Source organism: Sturnus vulgaris, chromosome 20 (genome assembly GCF_052056855.1).
Source record: "Sturnus vulgaris isolate bStuVul1 chromosome 20, bStuVul1.hap1, whole genome shotgun sequence".
Taxonomy (NCBI): Eukaryota; Metazoa; Chordata; class Aves; order Passeriformes; family Sturnidae; genus Sturnus; species Sturnus vulgaris.
The window spans coordinates 9,817,668-9,843,570 of NC_142262.1; the positions used below are offsets into that span (position 1 = coordinate 9,817,668).

General features: G+C 45.9%; 1 protein-coding gene across 1 annotated transcript in view; it reads right to left on the reverse strand.

Moving 5' to 3' along the window:
• Positions 1–23,584, reverse strand: part of LOC106859510 (myosin-1B-like) — a 50,796-nt gene extending 27,212 nt beyond the window's left edge. The window contains exons 1-28 of the mRNA XM_088176568.1: positions 23,347–23,584; positions 22,628–22,835; positions 21,324–21,467; positions 21,087–21,243; positions 19,743–19,770; positions 19,560–19,662; positions 18,933–19,025; positions 18,563–18,626; positions 18,383–18,481; positions 17,265–17,368; positions 17,046–17,184; positions 16,378–16,496; positions 16,041–16,190; positions 15,437–15,607; positions 14,551–14,860; positions 14,310–14,383; positions 13,992–14,079; positions 13,791–13,908; positions 12,353–12,476; positions 12,125–12,261; positions 11,793–12,048; positions 11,371–11,613; positions 10,834–11,010; positions 10,608–10,753; positions 10,431–10,521; positions 9,630–10,019; positions 9,408–9,534; positions 8,498–8,616 (exon numbers count right to left, since the gene is read on the reverse strand). Of these exons, the coding sequence (XP_088032694.1) occupies positions 8,498–8,616; positions 9,408–9,534; positions 9,630–10,019; positions 10,431–10,521; positions 10,608–10,753; positions 10,834–11,010; positions 11,371–11,613; positions 11,793–12,048; positions 12,125–12,261; positions 12,353–12,476; positions 13,791–13,908; positions 13,992–14,079; positions 14,310–14,383; positions 14,551–14,860; positions 15,437–15,607; positions 16,041–16,190; positions 16,378–16,496; positions 17,046–17,184; positions 17,265–17,368; positions 18,383–18,481; positions 18,563–18,626; positions 18,933–19,025; positions 19,560–19,662; positions 19,743–19,770; positions 21,087–21,243; positions 21,324–21,467; positions 22,628–22,831 (3,975 nt within the window). The 5' untranslated portion in view covers positions 22,832–22,835; positions 23,347–23,584. The remainder of the gene's footprint in view (positions 1–8,497; positions 8,617–9,407; positions 9,535–9,629; positions 10,020–10,430; positions 10,522–10,607; positions 10,754–10,833; positions 11,011–11,370; positions 11,614–11,792; positions 12,049–12,124; positions 12,262–12,352; positions 12,477–13,790; positions 13,909–13,991; positions 14,080–14,309; positions 14,384–14,550; positions 14,861–15,436; positions 15,608–16,040; positions 16,191–16,377; positions 16,497–17,045; positions 17,185–17,264; positions 17,369–18,382; positions 18,482–18,562; positions 18,627–18,932; positions 19,026–19,559; positions 19,663–19,742; positions 19,771–21,086; positions 21,244–21,323; positions 21,468–22,627; positions 22,836–23,346) is intronic.
• Positions 23,585–25,903: the final 2,319 nt, after the last annotated feature.

The window sequence follows — 25,903 nt, forward strand, 5'->3', positions numbered from 1 at the left end:
GGGACACATGCACTGCTAAGCTTATTCCATCTTAAGAGGGCCAAAAAGTCGGAAGGTCTAAGCCTTGCATCAAGGGCTTGGAGCAGGCACAGTCTGACACCAGGCTGTGTTTTACAACCTCTGAACTTCTTATCTCCCTTCCTCCCTTAAAATGAGGCCTCAATCTTGTGGGAAGAAAGCTTTCAAGTCTTTACCAACATTCTGTTACCTGCTTTCAGAAAATTCTATTTCTTCTTTAACACACAGAAAACAGCCCAAAGCAAACATGTGGTAAAAATGCACAAAAATTAAAAATCTGCAAACCAGATACATGAATTCTTTCACACTAAGTCAGATTTTCTGGGATTTCCTAACATCTCCCAGGTGCAAGGGAGTATCAGGCACCTCAAAGCAGGATCTAAACCTACAGGATATTGCAGAGTGGTCCACAGTCAGTCTCTTCAACCAGCCTTCACCTGGGGATATCCAGTAGAAGACACCTGAAATTTTGCCTCTGTCTGAGTTTCCAATTCAATTAGAGATTGAGCATTCCCTCTATAAGGTTATCACATGTCTGGAGACTTTGCTCAGGAGCCTGGACTCAGCCATCCTAGTGCATCCCCTGGGGTGTTGGCAAGATAGCTTGGCAGGCACTGAGTCAAACTTTTACTGGTGCATGGCTGTAGGTGAGGCTAGGAGGGCTCTGCAGAGGGGCCTGGACAGGCAGGATTGATGGGCCAGATCAAACAATAAGAAGTTCAAGAAGACCAAGTGTCACTGTTGGTCACGACAGCCACCTACAGGGGGGTACAGGCTGGGGACAGAGTGGCTGGACAGCAGCCAGGCAGAAAGGGACCTGCAGCTGCTGGTTGACAGCTGACTGAACATGAGCCAGCAGTGTGCCCATGCGGCCAAGAAGGCCAATGGCACCTGGCCTGGATCAGGAATAGTGTGGCAGGACCAGGGCAGTGATTCCTCCCCTGTGCTCAGCACTGGTGGGGCTGCACCTCGAGTGCTGTGTCCAGTTCGGGGCCCCTCGGTTCAGGAGGGATGTGGAGATGCTGCAGTGTGCCCAGAGAAGGGGCTGAGGGGTCTGGAACACAAGTGCTGTGAGGAGAGGCTGAGGGAGCTGGGGATGTTTGTCCTGGAGGAGGCTCAGGGCAGACCTCATCACTCTACAGCTCCCTGACAGGAGGGGACAGCCAGGGGGGTCGGGCTCTGCTCCCAGGGAACAGGGACAGGACAGGAGGACACGGCCTTGAGCTGCACCAGGGGAGGTTCAGGGTGGACATCGGGAAGAAATTGTTCACAGAAAGGATGGTTGGGCATTAGAATGGGCTGCCCAGGGAGGTGGGGAGTCACCATCCCTGGAGATGTTTGACAAAGCCTGGACTCAGGGCCATGGTTTAGTTGACAAGGTGGTGTTGGGTCACAGGTTGGACTCAATGATCCTCTCAAAGGTCCTCTCCAACCTGGTTTTGTGACTGTGTGTGATTCTGTGACTCACTGAAAGCTTCAGACCAGCCTCTGGAAGAGCCAATACTGTCTGTTGAGTCTCAGGCCAGATCCTCTGGGAGAAAGAATCTCTATAGGATCTCTTTTAGTGTGAAAATGCTTTATGAGAAAGAGGATTCTGCAGAAGGCAGCCTGAAGCCAAAATTCTTCATTTCCTGGATTACATGCTCTAGGCACTACTTATTCTTCCAAAACATGGACTGAGAGTATTTTACCTCCAACCACAAGCTAAGCTAGACTAGTGCAGCCAAAAACCTGCTCAGATCACACTAGGAAAGGCAGCTCTAGATTTTGTACCACTCTTAGGCTGGAGATAGACAACTGCCCAGGAAGTTCAGCTAAGGACACAGAGCTTCTTTTCTTTTCTCCAACAGAATGCTAGTTCTGCTTGAGGCTCCAAGAAGGGCTGTTCTAGAAATGTTCAAAGTTAAGCAGACTCTCATTACTTTCACTTCATGAGGCAGCTCCTTAAATCTGAAACTAATGTGAGGAAACTGGCCAGAAGACTCATGCTCAGCACTAGATCCAGAAACAACACAGAACCACAGTCCACAGAATGGTGTGAGCTGGAAGAGACCTTCAAAGGTCAGCTGGTCCAAAAGCCCTGCCATGAGCACGGACATCTTTCACTGGACAAAGTTGGTCAGAGTCCCATCCAACCAGAGCCTCAGCATTTCCAATGATGGGGATTCACAACTTCTCTGGGAAACTGTGCCAGTCTCACCACTCTCATCATACATATTTCTTCCTCATGGTCAACATAAACATACCCTGTTTCAGTTTAAAACCATCACCCCTGCCCTATCACTAAAAGTCCTTGTAAGGAGTCTTTCACTGTCTTTCTCATTTAAGGGGACCAGAATAAAGTCGGATCAGAGCCTTCTCTTCTTCAGGCTGGACAACCCCAACCCACTCAGCTTGACTTTAAAAGCCCCTTCCTTCCAGAGCTGTCCTTTCCAAATGATGCCTGTACCACTGACAAGGCACAAATCTGCTGCTAGACTCATTTTGAGCAAACAGCACACCTGCAGGAAAGCCTTACCTTTGGAGCAGGGCCTTCTCGGGCCTTAGCTCTGAGTTTAGTTGCTTGGCTCTCAGCAATATCTGCTCTTTCCAGGGCCTCACCTATCTTGTGCAGTGCATTTTTCAGTTTGGAGAGATCAGTATTGGCTTGTTCAGCCTGAAATTATAAAACAAAAATTCAAAACCATCTGGTAACGTTCTGGGGCACAGAGCCAGCTTTTAAACTAACAGTCCTATGAGCAGGTAAATAAGTATTTGCTTTATTTTAGTGACTCACAGCTTCCTCAGCTTGTCTTCTGTAGGATTTGATTTTTATCTGCAGTTCATCTGCCAGATCTTGTAACCTAATCATGTTCTTCTTTTGTTCTTCATACTGTGGAAAGAGAATGTGCAATTTTATGTCCTTGGGAGACAAAATATCAGAATTGCTTTCTGTTTTTACCCACCTGAAAAGTGAGTTCTTTGTAACGCCGTTCATATTTGCAGATGTTTTTCATAGCCTCTGAGGATTGTTTATGTTTTTCTTCCAGTTCAGCTTCTAATTCTCGGATCTGGTGAATTAATCAACAATTGGCTTAAGCCCTCATACAGGACTTGGAGAAGAGAGGCGTTTCTGACACCCATGTTCAGTGCTGGTACCCACCCTGGCCTCCAGTTTCTGGATCTGCTTCTTCCCTCCCTTCAGTGCCAGCTGCTCGGCCTCATCCAGACGGTGCTGCAGGTCCTTCACTGTCTGGTCCAGGTTCTTCTTCATCCTCTCCAGGTGGGCACTGGTGTCCTGCTCCTTCTTCAGCTTTTCTGCCATCCTGGCTGCCTTGGAAGGGAGATAACACAAGAAACTGGAAGAATGTGAAAGAACAGCACATACTGTGCACCAGCAGAGGATTAACTCCTGTGTCCTGCTGACCATTCCTGCTGCCCCACTCCCTATTTTGTTTTTTTTTCCCCATGACATGATAATGGCAAAAACATGACAGGAAATAGTAGGGGAAAGGATGAGAAAAGTCTGCCTTACTGCACACAGAGCTGGAGTGACAGAAAGGGTAAATGTTCTGTCTCACTACATGGTCCCACTGTGACCTCACTAACAGCTGGGTGCCAGGGAGAAAACAGCCAGAGCAACAGCAGAGTCTGGGAACAGAACATGGCACAGCTGAAAGAATTCTGTGCTCAACACACCTGGGGTGTGCTGAGTGCTGTGCTTCAGTGCTGGCCCTGCTACTGCCACAACCTCCTGGACGGCAGTGCCACAAAGGCACAAAATAGTTTAAAGTAATCTATGTTATTTAACACAAACTAAAATTTATTTTGCTCTCAAATATTGGACTCCTACACAATATAATTAAGCACTTTGAGAAATATTGAGTGACATTATAATTAATGTTATAATTATATAATTATAATTACAATTACAATTAATGTAGAATTCAACAAATTTCTTTGGCAGCAAAATATCTGAAAAGGTCTAAATTGAAAAATGTGACCACTAGAAGTTTTATATAAATATATATGTATATGTTTGTATAATTAATTGTAATATTTTCTTTCTCTTTTATTCAAACAGAATAGAAATCATTAAAACACAAGAACACCTCAACATGAGGAAGAGCTTTTTTCCATGGAGGGTGGCAGAGCATGGAACAGCTGCCCAGAAAGAGCATGGAGCCTCCCTCTCTGGAGACATTCCAAACCTGCCTGGACACGTTCCTGTGCCACCTGCTGCAGGTGACCCTTCCTGGACAGTGGGATTGGAGTAGATGATCTCCAGAGGTCTCTTCCAATGTTAATGATTCTGAGATTCTATTTGATTTTTTTTTCCATTTAATGAGCAAGTTGAAAAGTTTTCAATCTGTTTTAATTCCAAATAATGTATTTTGGTGTGATCCTCTGCATCAAAAATCATTAGCAGATTGAGTCCCCTGACACACAAGTCCTATTGCCTGGCTGAGCTTTACAGATCTTGCATGGGAGGATTTAGCACCAATTTTGAATGGAAATTTACAATTCTCATTTAAAAAGTTGTTAAATGGGATTTTGCAAAGATAACTATTCAGATACCTCAGCCGCTTTACTAGTAGATTTCAATACTGCAGGATTTCTTTGTAGGTTACAATTTCATGCAGCATGGAAGAAAGAAGCACTTGTTTTCAACTGACTAAATGTGAGTTTAGTTCTTTATGATGGCAACAGCCCCATCTGTCAGCAGGACATGTTCCCTGCTGCTCTAATCCTCCTCTGACACGAAGCTTTTAACCAAGCCCAGAGACTGGTTCCTTGTCCAACATGTGACAAGAGTATTTACATTAACTGCCAGCAGCAATGCCACTGGAAGCCTTGAAAATTCAAAGTGAAAACCACAGTAACATCCTCACATCTGTCATTGCCTTCTGAGCTCTTTCTTCAGCACTTTTTGCTTCATTAGTAACATCCTCTATCTCTGCTTGGAGTTGTGCCATATCAGTTTCAAGCTTCTTCTTTGTATTGAAAAGGCTGGTGTTCTATAAAGGAGAAAGAGAGGCTTTGAGTGTCTGTCTTTGGTCTCTTACACACAGAGACCATCAATTACTATTCATTCTTCCTCCATCAATCTCTGGACCCCAAAATACATCAGTCTTAGCAAAGCAAACTACCTGGGTGTGGAGGAGCTGCACACGTTCAGTGGCATCCATTAATTCCTGCTCAGCCACTTTCCTTGACCTCTCTGTCTGCTCCAGGGCTGCCCGGAGCTCCTCAACTTCAGCCTGCAGCAGGTTTGCTCTGCGTTCCACCATGGCCACCTGCTCCTTCAGGTCATCCTGTGTCCTGAGAGCATCGTCCAGATGGATCTGGGTGTCCTGTATTTGAAGAGTCAATTTTGTCCTAAAGAATTTCTCGAATACTGTGCTTAAAAAAATAAATCAACCAGAAATTAAAGCAAAACCTTGAGAGCTCCCTGGATGCTGTGCAGGTGTTTCTGTGCCTCTGCAGCCTGATGGTTGGCATGGCTCAGCTGGATCTCCATTTCATTCAGGTCTCCCTCCATTTTCTTCTTCAGCCTCAGGGCTTCATTCCTGCTCCTGATCTCAGCATCCAAAACACCCTGCATTGTCTCCACAATCCTTTCATAGTTCTTTTTTAGCTGGTTGATCTCCTCATCCTTGTCAGCAATCTTTCTGCTGATTTCTGACTTCATCTGAGTCAGCTCTTGGTTGACACCAAGGATTTTGATTTCTTCATGCTCAAGAGCTGCCTTTAAAAGAAAAAGGAGAAAAAACAAAGATGAAGGTAACATTTCGGAGAACATAATTATTGAGGTGATACTCAGTGACTGCACAGAACTTCCTAAAGTTTGTGACAATCTACCTTGCACACAGCTACTGCCAGAAAAGGGGACAGAAAACTGCTCAGCATGCTCTTTACTATTTACAGTAATATTTAAACTAACTCACCTCTGCCTCCTCCAGAGCTAATCGCAGACCATCTTTTTCTATTTCAGCTTGCTTTTTGGCTTTCTCAAGGTCTCTGATCATTTTGCCATTTGTGGTAATTTGCTCTGTGAGATCAGCTGCTTCCTCTGTGAGAGAAGAATGGCATCAACCAGAGGAGCTGAACTCTAGGCTTAGTTGCTGCAGTCATACACATAAATATGTATACACAAATGGTACACATGTCCGTAAATATGTACAGATAAAACCAGGCACAACCAGCTCCTGCAGGCCAAGTGGACATTGGTGTGGTTTCACAGCCCTCCTTACAGACAGCCTGGAAGAGCCCTGCATGTGTTACATCTATGGATAGGCCAGCAGAGTCTAAAACCACCTGACTAGTCATTGTGTTCAGTGCATCTGTAAAACTCACTTTCATGAGCTGTGAAAGTCTCCCAGTCACTACCTTTGCCTGGGAATGGCACCTCAAGGTCTGCAGCAGAAGAGAGGGCCAGGACATTTGCTTTATTAGCTTAATCACTTTACAAACATGCTTGACAGCTTTTGCTAAGACACTGATATTCTGCACTGAGATGGAGAGCACAGCAAGGACAGAGTGCTGTCACTTGGTGCCCTTCTGCAGACATGAGTGTGCTCCTGGAGCACACTTTGCTGTGGTGGGTTTGTGAAAGCTGATGGGAAACCAGAGCCAAACACGTACGCTGGAGAGCAGAGTTCTCCCGTTTGATTGTTTCAAGCTGATCTGAGGTTTCCTCAAAGGCATTTTTCACTTTGAAAAGCTCTGTGTTCAGCGAGCTTGTTTCTTTAGAGAGAGCTTCTCGTTCCAGCTGGCTTTCCTCATACTTCCCCTTCCACTCTGCCAGGACCTGGAAGACATCATAGAATCATAGAACACTTTGGGTTGGAAGGGACATCAAAAATCACCTAGTTCCAAATCCCCTGCCATGTGCAGGGACACCTTCCACTGTCCCAGGCTGCTCCAAGCCCCAGTGTCCAACCCGGCCTTGGGCACTGCCAGGGATCCAGGGGCAGCCACAGCTTCTCTGGGCACCCTGTGGTGCCAGGATCTCCCTACCCTCACAGGGGAGAATTTCATCCTAATATCCAATCTAAACCTACTCTCTGTCAGTGTGAAGCCATTCCCCCTTGTCCTGTCACTCCAGGCCCTTGTAAACAGTTTCTCTCCATCTTTCTTGTAGCTCCCTTAAGGCACTGGAAGGCCACAATTAGGTCACCTCGATGCTTCTCTTCTCTAGTCTGAACAATCCCAATTCTCCCAGCCTTTTCTCAGAGGAGAGGCTATTATGTTTCATTTCCTGCTGGTACTGGAAACATTATTTTATCTGTGACTACATTTTGTACTAGATAAATAATGCAGTCTCTGAAACCAGGACAAATTCCTACTGCCATGCCCTAGTGGCTCGAGTTAGATTCACCTTGACTTCACCATTGACTGAGGTACAGAGTGTTAGTTTGGCTTTCTGGAAGGCTACATTTGAAAGATACTGTGCTCATTTATCACCTTATCAAAATTCTGCTGTTTCCTGTCAAGGGCAGCTGCTGATGTGTTTGCTCTCTCTATGTCCAGTGTCAGATCTTCCACTTCCCCTTGCAGCTTAAACTTCATCTTCTCCAAGGAGGCACACTTGGAATTCAGCATGTCTGCCTGCTGCCCTGCTCCCTGGAGATGCTGAGAGAGCTTTTTCCTTTAGAGACATAAATAAAAAAAGTATACTATTTAAAAAATCATTTTAATAAAGACTATATGCAAACTTCAAAAAAATAATTTAGGTCAGGCTACTAAAAGTGGGTCTATGTTCTGCCCAATATACATGTGGACAGCTCATGTCATCTGTTCTGTACTTGGCCTCCTCGAGCTCCTCCGTGCGCTGAATCGCGTCTGTCTCGTATTTGGTTCTCCACTGGGCCACTTCACTGTTGGCCTTGGACATGGCTCGCTGCAGCTCCCCCTTGGCCTCCTGCTCCTCCTCATATTGTTCCCGGAGCAAGTCACAGTCGTGGCGAGCAGACTGCAGGGCGTGGGCCAGGGCGTTCTTGGCCTAAAAAATTACCCACAATATCATGTATTTCTGTTAGCTGTGAGCAGCAGGAGACCTCATGACCTTGCACATCTGAAATGTCATCACTGCAGCGTGGGTAGAATACAAAGGGCTGAGGCTTTGTAAGTGTTCAGGAAGCTGCCTTTACCTGTCATGAACTCTACCACTAGAAAAGACCAAAAGTGATGTTTTCACCTTGGTGTATGCTGTAACTTGTCTTCCCTGTGGCTACAGAAGCTAAAGAAATCACATAGACCATGACTTTAAAATTTAAAAACATGAAAGAATTCACCAAGTTAAACCAACTTGCAGCATGCCAGAGTCATCCTTTGCAAAAAACTTACTTGCACACAGTGCTTATTGTACACATCCTTCCCTGGAATAATTTTACTGTGGACTATAGGCAATACTTAAAACTCCCAAAAGTGTTTTTCAAGTGAACTGAGACCCTGATACATTTTGAAGCCTTATCAGATGCTCAGTAGTTCACACTACCTTGATCTCCTCCTCCAGCTGTCTCTTGAGTCCTTCTATTTGCTGTGTAAGTGCCTGCTGGCTTCTGGACAGCTGCAACCTTACAGTTTCTTTCTCTTTGAGTTGACGGTTTAGTTCACCTGTGACAAGAGAGGGCAAATTCTCAGTACTGTCCAGATTAAGCATCCTGAAAACACTCATATATGATAAAAATAATAATAATAATAATAAAAGGTAAATGGAATCACACAGCACTGTTTACCTTATCAGTTGCTCCCATTATGTAAATACATCTACCATTGAACAATATATTTTAATCCTTCAAAATGCTTTTGTTGTTCTTTATTTATCTAAATTCACCTGATTCCCTAAGTCTAATTGTATCCCTTATTACAGGTCTCATCCACTAGATGCTATTTTTTTCCTGAAGAAGAATGCTTTCAAAAATTTACTTGTTTCTTTTAAAGCCCAATTTTCATTTTGAAGCAGTAGGATTTCATGCTGTCACACTAGCTGAACTGACACAAAATGCTGTAGCAGTTTCCCATAATTGCCCTTATAATGCAAGAGATAAACCCAAAAGTTTCATTTCATAAGATTTACAGTAACTGGAAAACATTTATTCCATATCACCCTCTGTCCTGGGGGCTGAAGTACACCTCTCCCCTTTCTTGGAGTGGTGTCTATAGCTTATGCCATCATCTCCAAAACTCTCAGTGCTTCTTGTAGCCCTCCAATATTGTGTTTTCCAGATTTTTCCTGAGCCATTTTACATTTTTTCTCAAATTTTCAGTTTCGTTCTAAGATTCCCCTTGAGCACCATGCTCAATGACCTTACAACAAACTGGTCAGGGAATAGTACACATGAGAGGATCTGTTTGCTACTGAAAGGAAAAAATATCCTCTCAGCACATCTTTGTGCCTTCCTTACCAGACTCTGTCTGGAGCTGGGCTTTTTGCATCACCATCTCATTCACATTCCTCTGGTGCTCCTCAAGTTTGGCTTTCATCTCACTCATCTCATCTTCCAGGGTGTGGTACTTTTTTTCCAGAATTGCCTGAAGGAGAATAAGAAAGTGGAATCTGTGAGTTTGCAAAGTTCCCATCAGACAGAAATATCGGTAATTAGAGCATTTAAGTTATAAAGAAACACCTTGGACTTGGTAATGATCTCTGTACGACCAGCCAAGTCATCGATCTCCATCTTCAGCTCACTCTTCTCCTTCTCCAGCTTCTGCTTCACACGTTGCAGGTTGTCGATCTGCTCCCCCAGCTCAGCTGTGCTGTCCGCGTGCTTCTTGCGCAGGGCGGCAGCCGTGGCTTCGTGCTGCAGCGTGGCCTCTTCCAGGTCACGGCGCATCTTCTGGAATTCTGCCTCACGCTTCTTGGTGAGCTCTGTTTGAGCAGTGGTGGCTCCTCCAGCCTCTTCAAGGCTCCCACGGATTTCCTCAAGCTCTCGAGCCAGCTCAGCGCAACGCTTCTCTGCTTTTGCCCGCGTCGCTTTCTCACTCATGGTCTCCTCTTCCAGCTCTGCAGCACGGGCCTGGAGAACAGGAGGGAATAGCACATCAGGAATTAAATAGGGAACAAGTCATTCAGTGCTTAGGTTACTGCATATTTGTCACAGTAGAATACCAGGAACCTTGTTTTGGAGACTGTAAGCAAAACAGACTTCCTTCAAATTTCACTGTTTTGGCATTGTAGGTAAAGATTTACTGACAGGAAAGGACCTATGAATCAACTCATTCTAGCTTTAGATCACAGCTCTCTGTTGTTTTATTTGGTATGCATGGCCAGGTTTTGGTAGTGGGGGGATACAGGGGTGGCTGCTGTGAGAAGCTGCTGGAAACTTTCCATGTCTGACAGAGCCAAACTGTGGACAAGCACTGTTCATGGTACTACAGATTAAAACAAGCAAACAGTAATGATGAAGTAGGTACATAAAGTCTCTTACCTGCAATTCTCTGATCTTCTTCTGCAAATGAGTACCTGAATTTCGCTGTTCGGCAATTTTATTTTGCATCTGGTCAAAATCAAAGTCTTTCCTGTGAAAGAGATGTTCTTTTTATTAAAAGAAAATATGTCCAGTAAAAGCCAAACAATAAATTTTTTCACTATTTTTTTCTCATACTTCCTTAATTTTTCATCTAAATGTTGTTTATCATTCTCCAGATCTACTATGGTTTCCTGTGCAAGTTTCAAGTCTCCCTCAAGCTTTCTCTTTGCACGTTCAAGGTCCATACATGCTTTTCTTTCAAGTTCCAAAGATCCTTCAACCTGCAAGATAAACATATATAGACATGACTGATGGAACAACTAAAGAATCTGCTCCTTCTCCTTGTGTTGAACATGCTCACATGGTTCACTTGCTGCTCCAGCTTGATCCTGGCTTTGGTGAGGGTATTAACTTTGTCCTCCTCTAATTGCAGGTCATCCAGTGCCTGTTGCTGGGCTTCTTGCAGGGCCTTCTTCTCCTTGACTAACTTTGCAACAGTCTCATTCAAACCTGTCACTACTTCAGTCAGATTTTTGACCTATTGTAAGGCAAAATACTTAAAGGTCACTAATAATTCTGGCTCTCACGTAGGCAATGAACACAGACAATGAATTTGCTGTTAGACTTACAAAGAAGCTTTGACCATTGTATGGCCACACTCTGCAATCTCTCTGTTATATATCAACCCCTCAGAAGTCACAAAACAATGCCGAACTTTAATTTTAATGCGTTTTTGCATGCTTATGGGTTGGTTCAATACCAATGGCCAGGTTCAATACCAAGCCTATAGATCTCCTTTCATAGCAGCATGTAAAGCATTCAAATTTACTGTACCTTTACAGCACATACATTGCCTAACAGAGCAGCTGTTATTAAACACTGCAGAAATAAACAGCACCTTGTTTTCCGTGGTATGCTTTTCCTTTTCAGCCTTGACCAATGTTAACTCAAGGTCATCAATATCTTTCTTCAGCTCAGAGTATTCATCCTCCAATTTCCTCCTTCTGGCTGCCAGATCAGCATTCATCTCCTCATCATCTTTCAGCTTTTCCATTACCTCCTTTAATCTTGCTTCCAGCTGGAATTTTAGTTTGATCAGCTGGTCGCATCTTTCTTCAGCATCAGCCAAATTTTCATTTTCCTTTTTATAGAGAACAGAAATGTGTTTCATTATCGCACACTGGCACTGACACTTGCAGAAATCACCTGCTTATTAAGTGGCAGGTACATGAAATAACAGAATTTCCTTTCAGCCCTTTCTTGAACACTCAGACAAAACTGGTGTAATCTGAAGAGCAAAAAATTATTTAAATTACATACAATTTGTACTTGCAGCTGTAGGTCCTTTTTCTCTTGCACCAGAGCCACCATTTTTTCTTCCAGATGGTTTCTCGTGGCTTCTGATTTAGCCAGTTCTTCTTTTGTTCTCTCAAACTCTTCCTTCATCATGGCCAGTTCTTTCTCAGTTCCCACACTTTTTAAGAGGGGTTTTAACTTGAAGTACAGCTTCATCCAGGGCCACTGCTTGACTTTCATGAATGCACGGATGTTGTATTGGATGCAGAGGATGGACTCCCTGAAACCAAAGTGATCCATCAGTACTGTAAATAAAGTCCATCTTTGAGCAAGCAGACCTGGCAGAGGACACACACCTGTGGTCAAACATTATTTTCAACTCAAGTCTCCGGAGGTATCCCCTGCACAAAGCCTGGGTCCGTGTGATCATCTGTCCTAAACATTCATCTCGCATCTCTTCCAGGACACCCAGCAAACCTGCCTTGAAGAACACCTGCAGCCAAAGAACAGACATCACTCCTTACTGGGTTTACATTTCAATGCAATGAATGTTTTCTTATCGTATGGCAAAATTAAACATTTACCTTAGTGTGTCCAAATTTGTACTGAGTATGATCTATCTCAATGGAAGACAGCAACTTTTCACACGCCTTCCTGCTATCAATAAACTTTCCTTCTGGAATGACACTGGCATTCAGAAGGTGGTATCTGATAAAATAAAGAAAAAAGCTTACCATCAGTACCATTTTAGTGCACAGGATGCCACAAAAGCAGCTGTCAGTTTGAAGATACAAAGGAAGGCTGAGTCTGACTCACACCTTCAGCCTCAAATAGCAGAGCAGTAAGAAAAGCAGCACATAGCAGCAGGCCAGTGCAGTAGGTTCCAAGGATGTGTTACAGCCCTCACTGAGACTGAAGGTATGGACAGTCTGTTCTCTGAAGCTGAGACACTGCTCATCTGTGTCACAGTCATTATCACTACTCTAGGGGTGCAGATCATTAGGTTAGCTGTAAATTTAAAAAATGGATGGATTTTAAGAGTAGGAGAACTGCTTTTCTGAACCATATCCAGCTTCTCACATTCCTACTGAAACATGTAACCCAGAATTACACTTTGTATCCAGCAATGGGCTTCCTAATCCTACACTGAGAGATTATTCCATACCTATTTTTAGCCTCAACACATAAATCTGCCCTCCTACATCAATGGCTGGGCCTATGCCTTCAGTTAGTGCCCAAAACACCATTTCAGCCCCTCTCAGTGTCCTGCTCTCCAGCACACCCTGCACAGAGCTGTGATTGCTTTTTTCTTAGAGATCTCACCCTACATTTGCCTTTGCACTAACACAATGAGCAGATGTCCCCAGCTGGGTTTGCCCTGAATTTAGCAACTCTTTGTAAATGTCTTATTTGCAGTAGCTCCCATGACAAGATTTTTTAGTAGTAGGGTTTTATCTATAAATGAATCTGCTAATGCTGTAGAAATGTTAGCATGTAGAAATATTAACCTACTACAAAATGAGAGGACCATGTGGAACTAACTTGGATTTCCTGCTGGAATCCCTTTTGTTACTGCAGCTCTATTTGTCAGTCAAACCTAGCATTTCATTAAGATGTAGTATTGGATTTAACATAATTTGCTCTTTGTAGAACCATTCTAGCTAGAGTTATTTAAATCATGCTCTTCAAACCTCTACTAGATAGCAGTTAAATATAGGATGTGCATAGACCATCCTCTGTATTTTTGCTGAAGCATGCTTGTGCCCAATTTGAGAATTAAAGCATAGAATATCAAATATTCAGATTAACAGGAATGTAAAAATAGGTTTTGGCATACAGTATTGAGGAAGGCATCTGGGTGGGCACTGCCCACACAGGCCATGTTATTGATATGTCTTTTACTTTCCATGAATCTTAAATATTAAAATAGTCTTTTCCTAACAACTGTATCATGGACTGATTTAGCAACTCTTCTTTCAGTTGAATTGGGCTCAATGCAAACACAAGAATGTTATTACTGACCTTTGTTTGAAATCCCCATAGGGTATCTTGTTAGGAAATCCTTTCCTGCAGATCCGAATGCCTTCCAGAACACCATTACATCTCAGCTGGTGCAGAACAAGCTTGTGATCCATCACGCCTGTCACAGAGCAGCATGGGGACAAACTGATTGCTCTAGCAGTGCTCTTTCTGCCCCTTTCTATTCCATGTTTTATTAATTACCTGGGGTCTTTGTTTCATTGGGAATGATGCAACGCACAAAGTGAGGATGAGTCGTTCGTAAGTTAGACATCAGCTTATTTAGGTTTTCCTGCAAAACAGAGATCATTGCTAATCTCTATTGCATCTCAGTTCTCGAAGTGAATTGATTCTGTTGAAAAGGAAATATTCAGAACTTTCTCCTTACTCCTAGTGAATATTCTACAATCCTGTGTAGGAAGCAGCAAAGTAAATGGCAACTGCTGAAGAACTTCCCTCCTGTCTTCAAATGAAAGTGTGGCTGTCACAGGTGTGACAGTCTCTGCCAGAGAACACACTTACCCGAAAGAGTACAGAGACAGTTTGGAAGGAAGAGCCCTTCTTCTTGGTTCCTTTCTTCTTCCCACCACCTTCAGCTGGAAAATGAGATGACAGTCCAGCTGAGGAACTGCTGCAGATCCCTTTGACAGCGTTATAATTGTGCATCTAACACACAGCACACAAACACTGACTCAGCACTGATCCGTGTCAGGTGAGAGGTACAGTAGGAAATCCCAAAGTTAACATAATCTTCTGAGCTTACCTTCATCTATGGAAGCAAAATTGGCATAAAGATGGCATAAAATTTTCATAGATGATTTCTGGTACAGCCCAATGACAGTTTCATTCAGAGGGTCCTTGTTCTTCTCCAGCCAGCCAGTGATGTTGTAGTCCACTGTGCCAGCGTAGTGCACCAGGGAGAAGTGGGCCTCAGCCTTGCCCTTGCCAGGCTTGGGCTTCTGGAAGCTGCTGCACTTGCCCAGGTGCTGGTCATAGAGCTTGTTCTTGAAAGAGGTGTCAGTTGCCTTGGGGAACATGCACTCCTCTTCCAGGATGGAGAAGATGCCCATGGGCTGAATAGAAAAATTTTCAAATAAGATGAATTCAAGCTATAATAATACAGAGTGAAAGATATGCTGAAATTGAAGTAAAGGAGATATTTTATAGAGAATTAGCATGGGAGGAGCAGGTAAGCAAGACTTTTTGTGAACAACTGGAAAGATAGTTAAAAGAACTCATAAGATTTTATTATACAGTCTTGAACTACCCAGACAGTGTGTGGAAAACAAAAGAAGTCAGGCAAAAACTGTTCAGTAACTTCTTAGAATACAGTAGCGATTTCTTACTCAGAAGGAACAAAAAAGCAACCAGACATGAGGCTTTCAATTTAACCGAGAGAAAATCTGAGGGGGACAGAACAGAAGGAAGGAGGGAAGGAAGGATAAAATCAGTGTCTTTTTAGAAGACAGGATACATTCCCAGTCAGTGGATAATTAATTAATCACGAGGTTAATATTTAAGGAAACAGAGGAGGTGAAGAGACCTGAAAGCTTCTCAGAGAGATTGTATTGAAGGCACTCAGTGCAAACTCTCAAGAGCCCTTTACAGATCAAATTTGTGTGATTGCACAAGATGCTTAAGAAACTCACCTTCTCAATGAGCTCAATGCAGGCAGCCAGGTCCATGCCAAAGTCAATGAACTCCCATTCAATCCCCTCCTTCTTGTACTCCTCCTGCTCCAGCACGAACATGTGGTGGTTGAAGAACTGTTGCAGTTTCTCATTGGTGAAGTTGATGCACAGCTGCTCAAAGCTGTTAAACTAATATTAGAGTAAGTGTGTTAGTAGTGTTAAACTGCCTCTGATAGATTTTTTTACAAAGATGTCATGGCAAGGTCAGCCAGACTGTCCCAAAAGGGTTTTGATAACAGTGTAAAGAATATACCATGGGTGTCCAGGCTTACAGAAAAGTTGTGCAGTGCAGCACATGGTTGCTGCAGCCTGCATTGGTCATGGTTTGGATGGCCTTGATGTCCCTAAATACAAATTATGTGGGGAGAGAGACAGAAGCTTCATGGCTATGCTGCTGCCACATCCCCTCTCTTACAAAGTGGGTGATGGCAGAAGCATCTTCAGACAGATTTGCCCTGTTCTTTAGGGCTGCACTGGGATGAGGAGGACGAAAGGTCAGAGAAGACAAACAAGACGAAAAAAAACATTTAGAGACAGGCAGAAGTCTGAGAGTACTGCAAACCTCAAAGATCTCAAAGCCAGCAATGTCTAAGACCCCAATGAAGTGCTGTCTTGGCAGCTTCGTGTCCAGCTGTTGATTGATGCGAACAACCATCCACAGGAAGAGTTTCTCATAGACAGACTTGGCAATGGCACTCACTGCCTGCTGCACCTGCAAGGACAGGGTCACACACCTGTGACAGGGCACTGCTAGTGCATCCCCAGAAGAAAACACCCCTCACCATGCCCACATACACTGCACTAACAGGCCTTAATGGTCCCGACCATTCTCAGCTGGGACCTGCACCCATTCCTTTTCCTTAGGGACAGGACAGTCCCTGCTGCTCCTTGACACTCACCTGATCCACTGTTTGGCCCTTCAAGACATATTCATTTCCCACTTTCACCCGGGGATAGCACAAAGCTTTCAGCAAGTCTGCTGAGTTCAAGCCCATCAGATATGCTGCTTTGTCAGCCTCTGGAAAGCAAAATAATAACTTGAAATACTTTCTTCTTAGCTTGGATACACACATGGCATTGGAACCAGTCAGAGCTCACTCTGAAATTTGCAGTTCGATTGACTTTACCCCATCCACAAATCTTGACTAACATTCTCATTTACTTTTCTGAACAGCCTCATAGGACTGGTCCTCATGACAGAGTGACTACAGCAGCCCCAACACATCTGGTGAGACCCATGAGTGCACTGTTGATGGGACAACACAGAGTTTTTCCCATCAAGCCACTTCTCCACAATGTCACCCAGGCAGAACAAGTGTGTATGTGTAACCAGAAGCTAGAGAACCCTACAGTAATGTGCCCCAGGCACAGGGTCCTACAGCAGAGCCACAGGAATAAACTGGATGCAGAAAGTGCCTCTACTTGAAGTGGTAAGTTGAAAATCAAACCTCCTTTTTGTGTTTATCAAGGAACAACTGCATCTCTCCTGGAAGACTCCCTCCATTTCTAGAGACAAATGGCATGGAAACAGTTGGAAATAGTTCTGTCCCAGCCATGAAGGTATTACCTTCTGTGCCATCAGGCTCTGCCTGCTCCTCACGTGGTTTCTGCTTGAACTTCATGTTCCCATAGTGCAGGATTGCCCCCGTGAGCTTGTAAATCCCCATTCTCTCATCGGGGCTGAAGCCCAAAGTGTCAATGGCCACCTGCACACCAGACAGATCAGCTGGTTTTAACAGTGGTGAGAAGAAAAGTGAGACACTCCCTCCTGGCTAACTGTACTCACATCTGTGGCAACAAGCTCCTCCTGGTCATCGATGCTGGCCACAGAGATCTGCCCTTGGCTGATGAAGGGATAGTCATAGGGGTTGGCTGTGACAAGGAGCATCTCTGAAAGGCAAACATAGGAGTCAGAGCCAGAGCCTAGCAGGGAAGATGGAACAAAGGCTCAGCAAGGTTTCACAAGCTCTCCTTCCTTTTGCATCCCAAACTCTTGGTTTTCGATTAAGAGACCAGAAAGACAGAGTAAAGCCTTTCATCTGCCTGCCACTGTCTGTGCAGTCCTTCCAGCTTAATATGAACTGAGAGCCTGGCACTTGGCACTGGCAGACACAGAACACAGGCCATCCACAGAAATAGCTTTTAAGAAAGAGGCTTTTAGATAAGGCTCATTTGTGTTTGTCCTCATACATCACACACACACACAGAGTGGGAGGATGGGAAATGTTCTGTGGGTAGTTGGGAAGGATGGGCAGAGTAGACTGAGGATGAGTGCAGTAGCTGGGTGTGTGGCAAAAGGGACAGATGTGGGGCATGGGTAAAGAATGCTGTGGCAGTGGGAATGTGGAAAAGGTCAGAGGGGTTGCACTGGAAACAGGAAATAACCTTTGCCCATGTGATGAAGAGCTCAGATAAATGGTTTGTAGATCAGGGTACCTGCCCATCCTGCACCCAGAATTACTTACCTTTCTAGTGAAGATTATTCATAGGATTCATAGGAAGATTACTCATAGGCCCATCTAAGTTGGAATTTTCACATCATGGAGAATGGCAAGGTGCAAGGCAGAGTATATTGGCTACCCCTGCACCTCACCTGCACACAGTTTGTGTTAGAATTCACCCAGGGAGGATAAATGGAGATGGAGAAAAGCCCTAGTGTGACCCTGCCATGCAGAGACACAAGTACAGCTTGGGGAGCAGGGCTGATGCTGCAATGCTGAGGACATAAATCAGCACATGATCCCTGCTCTGCACAGCCTGAGGCACTCACAAAGGGGCACCTGAGGCCGTGTGACACAGAGCATCATGTCCTGGTAGAACTGGACCCTCTGTCACTGAGCTGGCACGTGGAAATGTTTCCCACACTGACTTTACTCAATGTCACCAGGTGGTGGCTGTCCTTACCAAGCAGTTCAGGCTTCTTATTGGAGAGGATCTGGTAGAAGATATGGTAGCTTCTCTCATCTTTCAGCTGGAAAGTGACTCTTGACTTTTCCAGCAAGTCTGTAACATGTATGCACATTTTAGACATTTTTCAAGTTCTTTATGTTCTAGCAAGGCTGTCAGCCCCCCTCAGTTACTCACAAGTCTCAATGTCACCAGAGGCCAGTTTTCCAGAGGTTCCAAAATGGATACGAATGAATTTACCCTGGCAAGCAGACAAAAGGTAGCGGTCAGTGCAACAATCTGAGTGTTTTTATCTCTTCAGTCTTAGTGACAGCATCACCAAATCAGTCTGATTTGCTTTGATATATAAAGACAGATAAAGGGGAGCACTTTGCTGCAGCAATGGGAGCATGAAACAGCTGTTAGCACATCAGCATTTCATAAAAAAAGAAGAAATTGGTCAGCAAGAACATTTTTCCCAGCCAAGGGGCCAACAGTCACAGCTAACAAGCAAGCAAAGAGCATTAAAAACACAGGAGGGAAGCGGGACAGACACAGGATGACTCACAAAGCGTGAGGAGTTGTCATTTCTGACAGTCTTGGCATTCCCAAAGGCCTCCAGCAGTGGGTTGGCGCTGAGGATTTGATCCTTGAGCGTACTCTGCAGGAATAATTGAGTAATTATTGAAAAACACCATGAGCTATGTGGTTGGAAGAAATGACTCTGTGGCATGATTACATGTGCAGCCATGTGCACTTCATTTCAGCTCTACAGTGCTACTGCAGCACCTTCTTGACTCCAGTGCCAAGAAGCAGCACTGGGGATAAACAACAAAAAACTCATTTTCCTTATTCAGAATTTCTCCCACAGTCAGAGCTCTCAGGTCTCGGCTACAGGGACAGATTGATCCATGTCAAGAAATGGAAGCCTCTGATTCTTTCTGGGCACCAATCCTGCAGACCTGGTTTCAGTCCAGGTGAAGCTACACCTTGGCAGTGTCAGTGGCAGCTCTGGTGGCTTGTATTTGTTGTGGCCCTAACTGCACATCAGCCCCTGCTCCTACTGCCTTTCAAAGAGTGGCTGAAGCCAATGAAAGGTATTTTGAGGTAAGTGTGTGTCACCAGCGCTGTCCATAGCCACAAGGCATAAATCCTGAGCTGTCCTTCACAAAGCCCTTCCTCCTCACACCTTCACCTGGGACTCCTTCTTGCTGGCCGGGTCCCCGCTGGCGGCGATTGTCGCGTAATACTGAATGACGCGCTTGGTGTTCACCGTCTTCCCAGCACCGGACTCGCCACTGCAGAAAGAAGGCTCAGAGTGAAGAATAATCTGCCCACGTCTTGTTGGGACAAAGTCCAAAGTGGCAGATGCACTTACGTGATCAGGATAGACTGGTTTTCACGATCTGTCAAAGGGAAAAACCTGCAGTCAGAGAAGCTGTAGGGAAAGTGCTGGTTCTCTGTGGAGGCCCATGGGCCCACCATGGCTCCGCCCGCAGCCTTGCCCTGGAGGGATGTCCCTTGAATGGGTGTCCCTTGAATGGGATGTCCCTTGAGCGGGCTGTGATTAACTTATCTCAACCTTCCTGGAAGGATGCTCCTTAGGTTGGCACACCTTTTCTTACCATGGTGAACTATCCTCCAAAAAGCTTCTGTTATCCCGCCATGCCCTAATACCCATGTTAATCCTTTGTAACCCATTGGTCTTTCCCCCTTGGTACCACCCTGGCTTTCCCCCATAAAAATCCCAGTTTTTCCCCAGTTCAGGAGGGGAGATGTCATCCCTGGCTCCCTTCACAGAGCTGCTGGATAATAAAGGAATCTCTGTGGAATTGGCATATGATGCTCCTGTCTCTCTGTCCCTGAGTTGGCCCGGGATAGCCCCGCAAGCAGAGCTGAAATCACTGAGCTGATCACTTGTGGCCATGGCCACTGCTTGCTGAGGTGTATCCAGCAGCTAGGAGACCTTCCAGAAGACCCCCCAGAAGGCAGTTCTTTGTGGGACTCTCTCTCTGGGAAGGTTGGCGGCTTCCTGGGTCTGGAGCATCGGATCTCCACAGAGCCCCTAGCAGCCAACAGTTCTCAGGTAACTGTGACCTGATGTCCATTGGGGGAATGAAACAAAATCTCTGCAGGCAAAACTGAAAAGGTGCATGATCTACTCTCCACATCTCTTTCCCTTCCTATACTCCACTTTTTGTCTTCTCTCCTCCTCTGCTCATCCTGTGCTTGTTTTTGCTTCTGTCTTTTCTATTCTTTACCTTTAACACTATTAAATATGGGACAGGACTTTATTCAGGTTAAAAATCATGTGTTTTGGTGGCAATATTTCTACCAGCTCTGTTCTAGATCTACCTACCGTTCCTACATGCAGGTGTGCTTCCCAGGGACTTCCCAGACAGTGTATCCTGTCCAAGTGCTATTGCTCTTTGCAGAGGTCCCTGTTAGGCTGCCTAGCTTAGGCCAGATAATGTGCAGCACAACATCACAGTGCTTCAAAAATAAAGAAAATACTTCAGGAGATGGAGAAAACTGTCTGAAGCTGGTTTTGCATCAGTTAAGGTTGATAATAAAAACCAAGCATAATCTGCAATATTACACAGACCAAGCACTCTGCAGGAGATGGCAAAGGCTACTGAGCTGTGGCAGTATGGAATGGCACTTGGCAGAAGGTCCTGACACACTTTTTTACTCCAAGTCTGGTCAAAATAGGAAAGCTCACCAGTGAGCATGAACTGATAGGCGTTGTCAGAGATGGAGAAGATGTGTGGAGGGGCCTCCTGGCGCTTCTTGCCTCGGTAGGCCAACACCACCTCGGGGTTGTACACCGGCAGCCACTTGTAGGGGTTGACAGTGACGCAGAAGAGACCCGAGTAGGTCTGCAGGACAAAAACAGAGATGTCACTGAAGTCCAGCTCCTGCAGCTGTATTTTCTCCATTGCCAGAAGAAGGAACTTACATAGATCATCCAGGAGCTGTAGCGGTCCTTGAGGTTGTAGAGGACGGCAGGTTCATGCAGGTGGGTCAGCATGGCCACATCCTCAACTCTGTCAAACTTAGGTGGGTTCATGGCATACACATCATCAGGTTTGACAGCAACTGTCTATAATTCAGAAAGAAAGAGAAAACCTTGATCCAGCAACTCTTGACAGTCCTTCCACAACCACAGAGAAGTAATAACATCTTTAGGGCTACTCTAATTAATATTTTTCTTCCTGGTTAACTGTGCTAAGCAAGATATGGCTATTTCAGGGCAAACACTGCAGACAGCCAGGAGCTCTACAACACTGGTATAGTGACAAGATGTAAATATACTGGAATTGCTATGACCACACGGACATGATTTGTGCTGGACCAGATCTTTCAATACATTATCACTGCTTATGAGCTTTAGGTCTCTGCTGCTCATGGCTATAAGAACCTGGGGCACATCTGCTGGCCAGCCAACCCTCCAGGGTTCCCATGACAGTGCCAGAGAGTTGGGACACAAACAGCACAAGACTCAACAACAGCAAATCCATCCTTGGGACAGACGTGTTCCACTCCTGCCTGTGGCCACACCCAATAAAAGAAAGGCTCTGTCTCTACCAAACAGCACTGTCTGCTGGGCTCACACTGTGAGGGACAATCACACAGCCAGAGCCCGTGGATGTGTTGTGGGGGCAGCAGATGTTCACAGCTGGCAGCAGCTTCACTCAGCCACTGCTTTCTAAAAGCCTTGTAGCACCTACTGCCAAGATGTTGGTCGTGGTTGTTCTTTGAACTGCTGCAGTTATTCTTACAAAAGGTATCGGGACACGAGCTGCTAAGACATTTCAGCATTTTGGAAGATTAACACCTTGGATGCTCCTCTGGCAAACTGTAGCCAGAGACACTGACAATTTCACATGCAAAGGTGGCTTGCAAGGTATCTGCCTGCTCAGCTACCAGTAAAGGAAGGAATTTACAAGAGGATATGACAGTATTAGCTGAGAAAGTGTTAAAAACTAAGTTAAGACTAGCAAGGCTATGATCCAACATGGTTTAGAGCATTTTTTTGGCCTGATTTTTAGAGCCAAACCAAGAATAATTATCCAATTAATTTTATCCAACCAACCAAAGCTATACTTTCCTGTGGAGGCTATGCTGGTCCCAGTCAGAGGACAGGGGAGGGCAGGGCAGATTTCTTGCCTGAGCTAGCCTGGTGCTGTCTCTGTTCATCCCCAGCAGATGCTCTGGGTCCCTGAGCAGGGCTGGGAAAAGGGCCAGAAGGAATGCACTTACTCTGCCATCCTCTGTTTCAACAGTTATCTTCCCATCCTGTGCAGCCTTAATCCTCCCTCTGGTGTACTCCACCTCAGGGTCAGCCACAAAGCAGTAGGTCTTGGCATCAAATGGCTGGTTCTGGGCTTCTATTCTCTCCTTCTCGGATTTGCGCAGGTACGGTGCAGCCTCACCAAAAATCTCCATGCCAGCGTCTCTGCTCATGGCTCTGAAAGACAGACCCTGCTGGGCTGGTCCCCTGTGTGGTGCTTAGGGCAGAGTGGAGCTGAACATTCATCCCCAGCTGGCTGCTCCAAGCTCAGCCCTCCCAGCTCTCAGGTGTGTGTGGTGAGATCTTGAGGGAGTTGTTTGCTTTTCCAAGCTGGAAGGTACAAAGGCAGTGAAGAAGAGCTACCACCCTTCATGGCCCCAAGGAGGGGGAGGGCTCCCCAGGAAAGTGGTCAGATCTGAAGGATTCATGTAGCCCTTAGAAAAAGTGAAGCCCTGAAGATTATTTTTCTACTGGTTTTTAATTTATGACTTCCCCCACTCCCTATTAACATGGAACCTGTCCTAGTCCTCTGATGATCAACCACTGTGGGCAGGAATGGAAACGTGCTGTGCCTTGTTTCCTCCTCATGGAGGAGGAAAAACAGGGACCTGCCCATGGTGAGCACAGGACAACAGCCAGCTCATGCCAGGCTGGGCAAGCTGTTAGTTTTCATGCCTCAAATCCTCACCTTAACAATCAGACAACAGAAAGCAGGAAGGAACCAGCTGACATCTCGTATCTCTGAAAGAGAAAGAGTCAAAGGTCAGACTTCAGCTGAGCTGCAGCTTCTCCAAAGGCCCAGTACCTCTCCTGGCAAGTAACTTTGCCTTTTGAGGGCCAGCAGAGTTCACCAGAGACCACTCCTTCCCTGCCAAGAAATGGCCCAGTGGGGACTCAAGAGCAGAATTCCCACCACAGTGCTACAGCCTTGTGAGGCTCCAAGCATGGGGAACAGCACCTGTGGCAGGAGCCTTGTGTCTCTCTGGAGGTCAGTCACAGCATGGCCATGAGCATGACCAGGACATCAGGAGCCACCAACAAGGGCTTTCTCCCTGACAGCTTTTATGGGCTCAGCTTAGTTCCCCTGGTTCAGCCCCTTCCCTATATTTGGAAGGAAGGGATCTACACTCCTGCCTGCTCGCCAATTCATGTTCATTTTTTGCCATATACAGTGTGTAAAGAAAGGATCTGCTCTTCTCTCCCAATTTTAGTAACTCTGGGATCTAGCTGCGGTTCGTAGACTTTTCTTTGGTGGAAATTTCCTTTACTGGGAACATGCTCTCCTGCCAGCTATGATCACAGCCAGCACTTCACTCTCACCAGCATGTCAAACAAATGATAGCACAGAAGGGACCTGCCTCACTGCTCCTGCTCACAGATTGCCTGGGCAGAGCTGCACAGTGCTGAAGGCACCCAAACCAGCTCTGTATGGGGTGGAGAGCAAGGCCACAGGAAGGAAAAAGAGAATGAGGATTCATGTAGGATCACTTATGCTTATGGCAATTCTTGTGGCTTACACCACTGCATGGGTCAGGGAGGACAGGATGAGAGGCCATGACTGAAAAATGCTGTGACAAACATGGCATATTAGAGAAAGATCTAATTCTTTCTAATCAGAAAGAACAACACCCACATCTGGCCAGGGGTGTACAGTTTGTGAATGTCAAATCATGAATACACTACACAAGTTTAGTTTCAAATACAACTTTGGCTGCCTGTGATGTTCATTGCCCTTGCTGCCAAAAGGAGCTGCAGAAGTCCCATTACACCATGCTAAGGAGGTTCTCAGATGTGTGACTGCAATTCCTTCATGAGAAGGATACTGGGAAAGTGGGCTTTAAATTGAGGTCTCCTAGTCCCAAACATGCTGTTGGGTTGGTACAGAGCAGTCAGGCAATGGCTGGCAGGGCAGCAGCTGGCAGAACAGTGGAAGCCTTCATGCACAGCTGGAGTGAGCTCCTGGTGCAGGAGAGGAAGGGTCTCTTCCATCCCGAGCCATTCTGGCTGTTCTGGTCCTCTGTCACTGTTCAGCAACCCCTGTTTGCTCTCGGCACTGCATGGAGGCTCACCCAAGGCTGCAGGACCAGCCTTCCCTCAGCAGAATGGAGCCAACAAGACTTGTGTGAAGCCAGGAGCCCCCTCCACCCTCCCCAAACAGCTCCTGCCACCTCCCACAGCACCACTCTGAGCTGGAGCACCCTGGGACACCTGCAGCTGCTGCTACAGCACAGGGGATGTCACCCTGTCTTTTGGACAGTGGCTGACCCTGTTTGTGTTGGCCCAACGAGAGCTGAGCCTGTGGGCTTGCAGCAGATTCTCTGTCCCTAGTGCTTTGAAAAACATGTTTCATGTTGCCCTTAATTTCATTTAAGGTCACTAAAAATGGACAGCACAGCCACATATCTCATGAACCATAAATTCCTAGAATCCCCCTAAGCCCGGAGGATGAGGGAAAAGCTTATTTTAGCACGCATCCCTTGTGATCAGCCCTTTGAACTCAGCACAGTGGATGTGCTGAGAGCAAAAAGCTGAGGCACACCAGACCAGTGAGCAATCTGGGGCATTGTCCTGACACCAAATTGCCACTGTAATTCAGAAAGGACATTTCCTGCTCCCAGGCCTGCTCAAGGCAAGAGGGCTGGACCTCACCCACACAATCATTGGGGTTAGAAAAGACCTCCAAGACCAAGACCACTTTTGACCGATGCCCACCTTGTCCCCAGCCCAGAGCACTGAGTGTCCCTAAACCAGGACACACATCCTTCTTTGGACGCCCCCCAGGGATGGGCACTCCAAACCTCCCTGGGCAGCCTGTTCCAGTGCCTGACCACCCTTTCAGTGAAGAAATTCCTGCCCTGGCCCAGCCTGAGGCCGTTCCCTCCTGTCCCTGTTCCCTGGAGCACAGCCCGACCCCCCCGGCTGTCCCCTCCTGTCAGGGAGTTGTGCAGAGCCACAAGTTCCCCCTGAGCCTCCTTTTCTCCAGGCTGAGCCCCTTCCCAGCTCCCTCAGCTGCTCCTGGTGCTTCAGACTCCTCTCCAGCTCCATCTCCTCCTCTGGACACACTCCAGCTGCTCAATGTCTTTCTTGTCATGAGAGGCCCAGAACTGGACAGAGCACTCAGGGTGCCTCAGCAGTGCCAGCACAGGGGGATGATCACTCTCCTGGACCTGCTGGCCACACCCTGGCTGGTACAGACCCAGCTGTCCTTGGCCTTCTTGGCCTCACTGCTGTAAAAGTCCCCACCC